The 12,359-nt window shown below is 37.2% G+C and overlaps 1 protein-coding gene across 2 annotated transcripts in view; it reads right to left on the bottom strand.

The window, feature by feature from the left end:
* TBC1D12 (TBC1 domain family member 12) overlaps nt 1–12,359 on the bottom strand; it is a 41,895-nt gene that overhangs the window by 13,264 nt on the left and 16,272 nt on the right. The window contains exons 3-4 of one of the 2 annotated variants that reach the window (XM_009897787.2): nt 6,822–6,878; nt 358–473 (exon numbers count right to left, since the gene is read on the bottom strand). In XM_009897787.2, coding sequence (XP_009896089.2) covers nt 358–473; nt 6,822–6,878 — 173 coding nt within the window. The remainder of the gene's footprint in view (nt 1–357; nt 474–6,821; nt 6,879–12,359) is intronic. The other variant, XM_054163449.1, reaches the window with a different exon arrangement.

Consider the following 12,359-nt stretch of genomic DNA (forward strand, 5'->3'; position numbering starts at 1 on the left):
CTGTTCAGTTTTCCCAACTGGTCTAGGAAATGAAGTTTCCAGAATGGGGGAAGGAGAAGGGAATATGCACTGACATGGTAAGAAGTCTTCTTTTCCTGATTAAGGATGCCCACAACACTGTCACAGGCAGCTGTGATACACAGTAGATAACAAACCAGTAGCCCAAGTACAGTGAGAGAAAATGCCTCACGTAGAGTATAATACACTTAAAGGTTCTTCTGGAGGAATTTGTTAGGGTATTATGAAGGATGGAATAATCCAATGATATTTTCATGTAAGACTCGTGAAGTTTACCTCAATCAGAAGTAAATCTAACCAATTCAGCCATCATCAGCTCCACAGCAGAATCATACTTACGCTGGTCGATCCTCCAGAATCAAAGCTGTAGTTGAAAGTGGTTCAAACTCAATATTTTTACGTCTTGTTGATGGGGGTGGAGGTTTATACATTCTTCCTGTCCGTGCTTCATATTCCTAAACAATATTATTGATAAAAATGACAGTTAAACTTTCTGCCTCGTTTCTAACCAGTAAGTATATTACTTGTTTTACACTTGCTAAATAATGTTAAAATACATAATATTAAATTATTTAAGACAGCAAGGAGCTACCAGTGCAGGCCAAAATTGTTTATAGCAAAGCAGCAGCTTTCCAGAGCTGCTAACTAGAGATGAATAAGAAAGCAGTTTCTTGTATCAACTTGATCTTCAATGTATTCTAGTTCGATATTACTACCAAGCATCCTAGGATCAGTTAGGAAACCTGCATAACCTTCCCACGCTAACTAGTGCGCAAGGATATTTGAATAATACATGAAGTTGACCAAAAAATCCACCAAGCAAAAACAACCCACTGCAAACCACTAATCAAGAACGTGTGTCTCTTCCCCTTTCTTTCTATTTTGTTGTAGCCATCCTAAGAACTAGTGCTCCTCAAGTTCCTGAAGCCTTCAGCAAAACCATCAAACCCATGCTATCCAAAACCACCTACACTATACTCAGTGACAATAGAACAATATTGATCATTACAAGCTTATTTCACATAATTTCTTTCTCAGAGAGAAAGATTTAACAGCCTTTAATACACAGATGACTATAAGGAAGAAAGAATCCTATTTCTTTTTCCACAAGAGGAAAAAGGCTATGCAGGGCCAACTGAAAACCTCAAATTTCACGCTGCCTCACTTTTAGCCTCTGTAAATAACACTCTACTGCCAAATTACTGGGAGATCCATTCTCATGGTCCAGCAGATCTGAAAAGGTTATCTGTGAGAAAACATTCAACTTGTTCACAAACCAGGTTAGCTTGTGGATTCATGCTCTCCTTAAGGCATGTTTCACTGCAAGCCTCCCACATGCTGGAATTCTTACATAGAACAATAAGAGCTGAAATATAATCTTCAAGAGAAGACAGTGAAGGTACCCTACTAATGTACTTTCACAGACCACACAGCTCTACTGAGGTCTAATAATAACACAGCCAAATGAGCTCTAACTTGTCCAAGCATGTTTTCTTTTTTAATCTAGTTTGTTCTTGTACATCTGTTGCTTTAGTAAGCAGGTAAATTCAGTCTCAGACTAAATAAAATATCTTAAGTCACCAAAAATTAAAAAAATAAAAAAAGATCAATTACTGATTAGGTCATATACCCTCCCAATCAAATAGAAGTCTTCTCAAGGAAGTGCTCGCAAATGAATCTCAGACCTAATACACAGCTTCTGGTACACATTGGTTCTCCCAGGGACAAAGAGGGCTTTATGTGTTTAGTGTTCATTGACAGCTTTATAGAAACAGAGCTGACAACTTTAAAGCTATTATATACAGTTCAGTACACAGTTGAAGTTAAAATGGGAAGAGACCTGTTACAAATGTGACAACGCAGCCTCAGATTTCCAGAAAGGGTACAAAGTGTCCGCTCAACACTTAAGTGTCTTAAAGCTTTCAGCTCAGTCTCTTTACCCTACCCATTTTAATAGTTGCTCACAAGATTTCTGTTGTCCACATCAGGCATAATACATTAAATGATCTGGAAAGTATAACCTCAGTGATGTCACATGGATCTCATCTCAAGAGAAAGGTATCACAGAGTAACTAAGGTTGGAAAGGACCTCTGGAGATCAGCTTCCCTGCTCGAAGCAAGGCCAACTACAACAGGTTGCACAGGTTCAGCCAGATTTTTAATTTCACCAAGGATGAAGACTTCACTCTTACCAGGCAGAGTATTGCCAGTGGTTTCTCATCAAAGTACTAACCAGCTTCAGAGATCAGAGGAAATCAGCTGTGTCTGTACTGGTAAGGCCACATGCATTACATGCCACTATACACTTTCAGATCCTGAGGATTGCACCTCCACAAAACAAACCAAAGAATCTGTTTGAAACATTCTTAGTATCTTTTGAAGTGGTTTCCCCCCTGCCAAATCTTCACCTATCCACCTTTTAACCACTGTATCATACTCTGGCCCATGGCAGTGTACCAAATAATTCATTTTGTTAGTGTCCTGGAAAGACAAACAGGAATCTGTAGCAACCAGTTTACTGTTTCAGTCAGAAAAGAAGCTCTGTTGCTTTTCTGTCTTCAAAAAAAGCCTCAGCATGCACCTTGTAAAGAAAAAGAGTGAGGAACTATTTGCTGTCATGCTTTTTACATACATACACACTAAAAACCTAATTCTTTGAAAATCTTTGTAAATGTAAAAGTTACTAGCCAACCATTCTTAAATACAACTTGGTCCTAAATATTTCTAAGTCTCTGGCTAAGCCTTTGGTTATGCAAATTTATGAGAACTTATTTGTCTCCTGAAGGGTAAATCCCAAGATTATTTTTGATTGAAAATAGTAAGAATCCAACATAACTGGGCACATTCAAACAAGTATCTTGAATAAATGGACACATAGGATAGATCAAATTCTGCTGTAATTCACACAAGCACAAGAAGAATCAGAAAACCAACATTCACTGTATGAACGAATATACACGTTCTTAAGCCTAAAATTATTTCATCTAAACCCAGAGACATTATATGCACTCATGCTTTATACCTCAGGATATCCCAGTACATTCTTAAGTTCAGAATGTATCCTAAAATAGCATCCAGAGGTCAGCATCCAGGCTGCAGTACAGCAGCAGCAAAACCATCTCTCATTCTTGGTACAAATTCTGATTTACTTTCACATTTTCCAGTACTCTGTAACAGGAGCCACAAAATCAAGTTCATTTTGGCATCAGAGATGAGGAAACTTACACATCACCAACCTTTTCAATAATCCTACATAGCCAATTTTTTAGCAACTTCTTTAAAAGCACTGCACTATGAACATTAGAAATTAAGCCACTCTCACCTTTTTATTAGAACTAATACATGTGAACGGTTCTGGAGCTTCTGGGTATTACACAAGCTAAGAACTGATAAACTATTTCTAAAGTGACAGGGAAAGTAAAAAAAAAAATGCAAACAAATACCCTTCAACAGCGATTTCTGCAAAGGACATCATCTAACTGGGCTTCTGAAAGTAAGCACACTTTATGGACAACTGGGTTTTGCAAGAAAAGTATACATGAGCAGAGAGAGAAATCTGTAAGCATTACTAGGAGGAGTCAAATCAGAGAGCAAAATAGCTCCAGGCACACATGGTCAATGGCTGCATATTCTCCAAGATAAAACACATTCCAAAGTAACAGAACATCCCAATGGAAGATGCTTCTTCCTCAAGAAGCCTGTGCTCTAGGAAATTTATTTGAAGATTAGATCCCAGAACCATCAGACATGCATGGAACTCAGTAGTTTGTCCAATCAATATATCCTTTTTTTCCTCCCTGCTGGAATACTTTGTAGATGTAAAGAGTCAAATACCTTAACCACATATTTGATGCAGAATCTAGAATTTTTGGCATGGGATAAAAGCTTGACCTGACAGAATTTCACTTCAAAAGATGTGAGCTAATACTCTTCCATAACAAAGGAAAAACATAATTTAAATTCAAATGTCTTGTTCAATGTTTAACATGCAGGGCATATGCCAGAGAATAGAACAGCTGCTACCCAAGATTCAAGACCAAGTAAGGCCTGATTATAAAAACAAAAACAAACCACTTTTGGAGGTGTCACATGTTTCACTAGCTTTATTGCACCATATCTGGTGTTTATTGTAAGTTATAGAACCTTTCATAACCCCAAAATGAAGAAAAACAAATCTCAGCTTTAATAGAAAATAAGAACAGTTTTCTCCTTATTAAGGCTGGAACTGCATCCTCTCATCTATTGCAAATAATTAGCCTGTTAACAGGCCAAAAATATGGTTTTTTTCCTTAAAACCACTGTGACAATATATTTAAGAGCACTTCAGTACATGGAGGGACTTGTATTTCTGGTATTTAGACCTACAGGAGTAAAGATAAGCCTATTAATGTACAGACAGGTGACACATAAATGGGGCTGCAAATAAAGTCTTTTTATTTATTAACTGCTTTTGTGCTTAAGAAGATAAAGATACCTCAAACTGTAGCTTAAAAAAAACCCCAAAACTCCCCACTACCACTCCTGTTTAAAACAAAAGAAAGCAACAAACCTGCAGAGGTCTTTATTGCCCATACTCTTTTGATATCTACATGGAGAACATACAGAACTGGAGTTTCTTTCATCCTTCCTCAGAAGAACCATAGAGGACAGCTAGACCATTCAGAACTATTTTAGGTATCTCTCAACACTACTGAACTGCACTGTGTGTCATAGCCATTACTGCCCATATCTGCTCCTTCCAGCATCCAAGCAAACTACCTTACAGAAAGGAAAGCCAGCTGCGCTGCAGCATTCCAAAAGCGTTAGCTGACATTAAGCAGGGTATGCTTGTGTGGACAAATTATTTTACTAGGCATGCACATGATGATTCAGTTTTCAAATATAAACTGGCATCTACATTGCCCAAACTACAGAGCTTTAAAGGAATAAATATTGACTGTGAAATTTAACGTGCATCTTTCCAGGCTAAGTTTGGATCTATACAAGATCCAACAACAAAATTGAAAATAAGCAACAAATGTTTTGGACTGCTATGAAAGTCCTCACACTCCTGAATGTGCCAATTATACAGATTAAGTACCACAGATGCTATTATGTTTTAGATGTGCTGGAGGAGAGTGTGTCCTCATAAGCAACACTGAATTAACTTTCATTGTCTTAAAGATTGTCTCTGTTTAATGTAGCTGTCAAGGCATATTAATACTCCCAACTAAACAAAGCATGCACTCTGCGTACGAACACTTTCTCTTAATATGCTTTAGTCTCCCAATATTCTAATCCTGATACTGAAAAAGGTTTTATTCAATCAGTCATGACATCTGTTAAAGCAGAAATTAGGATTGTCATATATTCTGCAAGTGGTTTTAAACCTCTCTTCCGTCTACACAGACGTGCAACTCTGGAGCAGATGGCCTCTAAAACCATCCATACGATTATTTTCTAGCTCACTAAAAATACAGAACAAAATTATTTCCCTTCATTTCAAGATGGGCTGATCCCCCAGAATTGAAGCATTAACAGAATAGCTTAGGAAGGTGTCCATTTACTATACTTTAATAAAACTATTAGAAAATTTATATATGAAGAATTTCTGGTAATGCAAAAGGATTCTCTCCGATGTCATCGTGCGCACGTGTCCTCAGGTTGAATATTAAAATTGCTGAGCTGGCAACGGTTAGAAGGTGATTGTAAGCAAAGAAGTGCTTACTGCAAGAGTAGATGTCACTGAAAAATTCTGTGAGTCATAAGCTAGACACTTTCCCAGAACTAAGAATGCCAGATGCTATTAGGACAGACAGAACAGTAAATTTTTTCCTAACCTGGAGGCAACATAGGAAGAACCTATATCAAAGTAGGGAAAGGTAGCACTCTTCATATTGTATGAAAAAACAACCAAACAGACACTGAATAGTTTCTAGATCAACCTTCCAAAGTAATGCCATGCATCTTCAGTGGTTCATTTACGTTATTTTTCCCCTCAGCCAGATTTTTAACACATGGCATCAAGTTTCATTTTTGTTGTTTACTGAAGAACATCAAGCCATGGCCTTTGTGCCCAAAAAAGAAGAACAGAGAGTGGCTGGAAACACATGAGCCATAGGTATCACATACCCACTAGCAGTTATAGTACTGTTCTGTTTCAAAAAACCAGAGTAACAGATCCACAGAACTAAAAAGCCAACTTACACCAATCCTTTTTAACACAAAGTGTGGTATTACATAAAAAACTTTCAAAGTAACAGGCAAGTGCATTGGACCAATTTCAGAAGGATAGCGATCACAGCAAACAGAAGGCATAACAAAAGTTTCAACAGCTACATGTTTCTAGGTTTCCAATTCCAAATTGGAAATAGTTATGAAAAGCATCTGGAGTTCTGAAGTGTCACTATAAGAAGCTTGTGTGACTTAGTGGCAGGGAAATAAAGATTCTAGGATAAGAATGTACAAGATGTTAAAAAAAATGTTATTAATTAAACCTTTTAAGAACTTTTACCATTAAGCAAGGAGGCACAGCAAACATGTAATTGTAAAGTACTCTCAAGGTCTAGCAATACCTATTTCTTATTTAAGAACATGCAATATAAGCAATAATAATACTCTATCATTTTAAGTTGTTAGTGAGACTCGCGTGTTAAGTTTGTTTATTTTACTAATGGTATCTAATGAGTTGATGGTTAGTGCCATTAAATATTCATGCTGCTGTGAAAATGTGATGTTCGTTCTATTTTGATGAGTGCTACATAGTCCCATGCATAGTATTGAATACAACTAAAAAATACATATATATATATTAAATTTCATACCCCTGTGTTTAATAGACTGAGAGCAGATATTGATGCAAGACTGCCAGAACTGTCATCCTAATGAGAAAAACAGAAGCAAAACCTTAGTGAATAAATGAAGGAAAAGACCATTACAATAAAGAAGCATGCAAGCCAAAATTTAAATTCACATGTATTTATAGTCTCTGTTTGAAGAAACATAGATGTGTCTGTTCCTCCTTCTTATCCAGCCTTCAAAACACAAAAACACACACCAAGACTTCCACTTGTGGCATGATGTGTATAAGCATCTACTGGACTACTTTTCTGGTTTAATTGAGGTTTTATATTTTCTGCAATCTCCCAAAGGGAGAATCTTTTTTCACAGCACTTATCAGGTGCGTGACAAAAATACCCAAACATTCTCTGATACACTGTCCCTCCCTAGTCCACATCACCCACAGGAGTAACACTTAACCACCAGTCTTGGAAGACATACTGCTATAAAGAAAAGAACAAAAAACTGTTTATTAGCTGATGCAAGAAAACTGACACTATTTGCCCTGTTTATAAGTTTGTCTTAGGTTGCATCTCACACCCAATGACATCTTTACCTATAAGCTAGTTAGCTTTAAAGCTTAAAATGAATGTTCAAGAACAGTATTTGGTGTGGAGAAAGGGAAAACAAGCGTAACTGGACTTGGATAAGCATTTGACAAGAAATTAAATACTAGAGTAACTTCTAAACAGAACCTTCACGTTCAAATTTTGAGTTTTTCTAGTCAATGTGAGAGGGTAGAATACGTCATTAAATAGTACAGTGACTTAGAGTGGGCCTTTAAGTCCCCCACCTTCTTGTCTGCCACATTATAATTAGTATGTCTAAACTGAAAGCTTAGAAGTGGGCTACATCTCAACCTCCCTGGGGAGCTGATGAGAACTAAGATACATCAAGGCTTTGAAAAACAGTCACTTAAAAGAAAGACTCAAAACAGCAATCTGAAACAACTGCAGCAAGGCAGTCAGGGAGAGCCATGCCCAGCTACCCAGGATACCCTGTGCAACTGCAGCTCTGCAGGTTTCCATTCAAAATACAAAGCTAGTTTTCTAATGGAAAAGCCAAGCTTAAAGACAGCATACGGCAGGGGGAAGACACATGCTTTCAAGCATGCTGTAGCACCTGGAAGAGGGAAAATAAGCTTCTTATGCTTTCAACATTATTTCTGAATATATTTGCAGCGCTCTTGTACCACGCATAACTCAGTCTAATTAAAATAATGTTGAAGTCTTCCTTCTCCCTTGCCATACTATTTTCTCCTTTTCAGTACTGAAGTACCTAGCCTCAGAAGGATATGGCTTACATGAAAAAGCCCAATGCTAAAAAGGTCCATGAAAGACAGAACCTTTAACATGTAAATCTTTTTCCTAAACCCTATCCTTTTAGAATTTGATACAGACTGCCCAGATAATGATTTTATCACAGCATCTCAAACGTGGCAGCACAAACCTGCTTAACGTGCAAAGCTCACTTTTTAAGAGCATTATAAACAAGAAACCAACTATTTTTATCTGTATCATCTTTTGCTAAAGAAATTCAAAAGGGCCAATAGACAGAGAGGCATCCCATCAAAAGGAGGATCCAGAAGACATTACTAATTGTTATTATTATGATGCCAACAAAGTAAAATAAGTTCTATCATTTTTATTACCGAAAATTGTTTTTATACCCTTCGCTTTCCCAAAACTCAGCAACTTGCAGAGATAAAATGAAAATACATAGAACACTCCTGCTTTCTTTTTCAAGCTCTGGGAAGAGAAAGTTTGCCTCAGTACTCTTCATAGATGACCTCAAAGACTTTGGTTTTTAAATAGCAAATCAGAAGGACTCATTTTAGCAGAGTCAACATCTCCGCAGTATTTTCAAAACCTTAAGCTCATGCTCACAGTAGAGGACTCCCTTGTTTTCAAGGCATTTGTGCCACAACATAGCACTACAGAGTTCCCCTTGACAAGTTTTCCATGTCAAAGCAGATGGGTAAACCTAGTACTGGCACTGGTCTCAGTGAGGTCCTACCAATTTCAACACCATTATATCACTATAAAAATTTAAAACACTGGGGAATATCTTTGTTTAACCTCTAGCATGGCATCTTATTGACTACATGTGTGACTCTGGATAGATGGTGGACATTTCTTGAAAATCTAACCACTATAGTGTCTACAAAGCAAGCCATCACTGCCTTCTCACTGCTGCTAGCAGATAAATTGGGATTCAGGTGTAACATGTTCTTTGCAAAACCAACTCCCATTGCTTGTCCTGATTTCCAGGCTGTTTGTTACCGATATACTTCTACCTGTCTGCTAAACAGGGAGAAATCTTGCCTTTCTCTTCTGTCCAGTAGTAAGGCAAGAAGAGTAAATACAATCTCTATCTAGGTAATTATCTGCTTAAAATATAATCCTCTGAAAAAACATCTAGCACTACTTCTTTCAGATATTCGGATCCTTCAGATTTGCTGACAAATATGGCATACATAATTCTTAAGAATTAGGAGCTTTATGCATTGTTAAACTAAACAACAAAAATTGGAGGGAAGAGTTAATATTGCAAGTTAGAAGGCCTGAGTCATATAAAAAGAGATTAAAAATGCATCTGTTCCTCCAAAGAAAAACCTCCAACAACTCTTGCCCTGGGAGACCACTGTTGAGTCAGTGAATGCAATTTCTCCATTAGACTTTCAGACTGGAGATAACAACATCAGAAAAATATGCAAGTTAAGACACTAGGGTTTAGTACTCAAGTAGAGAATTTGGCTTTTTTTGTTTGTTTGCTTTTAAGATTTCAGAGCCACCCAAAAATAATACTTTCAGAGGTTAGTCGTAGGACAGCGACCCAGTCATCAAAAGCAGTTAGTATTTAATGGACTACCTAAACTAAACACCTTCCATTTTGTACTCAAGGTGACAGCTTTTGGAAAAGATGGCTCTAGTTCACTTCTGAATCATTTCCAAATCACTGCAAGCTTTTCATGGGATGTCAGGCTTAAACAGAGAAGAACTTCTTTTTTTTTCCTCATTCTCTTAAGTCTGTCACGGATGATACTTTGTAAAAGCTGCTAACAAAGAGAATTTGTGTATGTATTACTTTTCTTTATATTGTGACATGTTTTTACATATTTTGGGTTTACTTTAATTTGGGCATATTAGAAAAAATAAATCACCATGCTGCTTTAAACAAAATGAATAAAGTATTCAATACCACTTTAATAAAAAGCAAGAGCTAAACTTAAGTGGGTTGGTACTCAGAACCATTTTGATCACAGATTAAAAGCTCTTTTCTTTAACCATAAGCACAAAAAAATTACATTGAGCTTGTATTTTTGAACAGAACTTGCACTTTAGTCAACACACCAAAACATTGCACATCAGCCCACAAGGCAGTTTCTGCCTTAAATGCTTCTGTATTAAAGTATTTCAGCAGTCTAATTTAAAGCAGATTTCTGTATAGAATGAAAAGAATTCACCAAACCAATTATTAATGACCACATACTTCTTATAATAGCCAGTTTTATTAGCTGTAGTTCATGAAAAAAAGAAAGGCACACTTCCTAAAACCATCAAATACATTTGACATTTGCAGTCCTAAGGAGTTACTATTTTCTCTTTTTAAAAAACAGCAAAGGAAGGAAGCCCAGAGGAGGGAGATGTCCAGCAAAAGAGTTGGCCTCAATCACATCCTGCTTAGGCAGCTCTAAACCCAAGGAGAGTCAAGCATGCCAGCAGCTGTGAGCAGAGATGCAGCTGCCAAGAACTTTCAACCTCTGACCCAGTTTGAGCTAGAGCATCTCGCCCAGAGCATGCTGATGGCAGCACAGCTGCAGGGGACTCTGCCATCTCCCCAGCCATGCAAGCCCCACAGGCTGGTTTTCAATTAAAATATTTATCATCTTCTACCTATGCTAAGAAACTTGCAAAGAAATTATTTACAGTAATATTCAGGAGATGGTCTCTGATGGCAGAGCTAGCTAGCACTGTTGCCTGAAAAATGTCTGAAACAGTATCCCAAATTAAGTTTCCAGATCTTCTTGGAAGTTATTCAAGATATTAGGATCACCACCTGACTTCTCTGCAGAGGCATATACAGCAATGTCTAGTTAATAGACAGTGCTTGGAAGACACATGCATTCATTTAAATGTAATTATCTATTTACTCCATCATCCTTAGCAAAAGAAAGACAATAAAGGAAGCTTCCATCACCAGGATGGAAATAGGGCATGTGAGCTCTACTGTCTCTGACTATAAATCTACAATGATGCAAACAGTTTTCTTGTATTACTAACAGGGAAGTCCTTTAAGCTTTACAATATTGCCATAACCTTTGACATAAGTATTACCTTTACCCCATTCATGACAAAGGTTTTTCTGTTATGAGTTAGTATTTCCTGCAAAAGGGCTTCCTAAGATCTCATTTTTTATCTGAAGAATGACGATTCAGTACTGAGATTTTCCTTAACCCAGGGTTTATTTGCATCATCCCTCACCAATGGCATCAGTAAAGTCACAGAATTTTGTATTCAACCATGCAGAACGTCCATAGCTGCTGAGGAAAGTGCCATAAACTCCCTCACAGGCAGCTTGCCTACAGCTTAAGCCTGTTCTACCTGCAGTCTTACACCTAGAAGCCAGTTTTACAACAGCTCATGAACAGTGAGTGGCCATTGCTCTGGCCACAGATGGCTAAAAAAAAAAAATAGGGGAAAATGGGAGATTAGTGTTTCAGATCACACTTGATACCTTAACTTCAATATAGAAAATCTATGTGGAGGTTTGTAGAGACATTCCACATAGGATATGATGTATTCTTCCAGGTTCACAGAATTACTTGTGAAGAGAACATACTAAGCTCTATCAATTTCTTCAAGTCCTCATAACGGCATTCTTGCCTATATTCTTTTCACTCATCTCCTGCATAGTGAGCAGTTTAGCCTAGGGATGTCAGTCAGCCATTCAAAGTGAAGATACTGCTTTCCAGTGATCTTCAATAACCAAGTATGTCTTTATTCATTCTGGTCCATGGCCATCCTAGCAAATTTGAACATTTTTGAAAAAAATAAATCATTGGCTTTTCTTTGAAGGACAAGGACCTATACTGTTAATTTTAAACATATAGGCAAGACATTTGACATATTAAATATGGAGACATTAGGGTCACCTCTGAATTTAAGAATCAAATTTTCTCAGGTAAAGTAGATCTAACTCTGTGCAGACTAGACCATCAATCTGGATCCCCCTTTGATATCTTAACTCATGATGCCTTAGCTAAATTTAAAGCTAAAAATATTAGCTATTACTATCACATTACTCAAGATTATATAAATCCAATAGTGACCCTAATCTATCAACAATTATAACACAAACCACATGACTTAGTGGCTAGAACCAGCTCAATCATGTTTAAAGACAATACATAGGTTTAATGTATTTGCTGCCCTGCCACTTTGGAGAAGTTACAATAAATTGAAACACTACACTTTAAAACACTCACTCACTGAGAGACAACAGGATAATAAAACAAGACT

This window comes from Dryobates pubescens, chromosome 8 (genome assembly GCF_014839835.1).
Source record: "Dryobates pubescens isolate bDryPub1 chromosome 8, bDryPub1.pri, whole genome shotgun sequence".
Classification (NCBI taxonomy): domain Eukaryota; kingdom Metazoa; phylum Chordata; class Aves; order Piciformes; family Picidae; genus Dryobates; species Dryobates pubescens.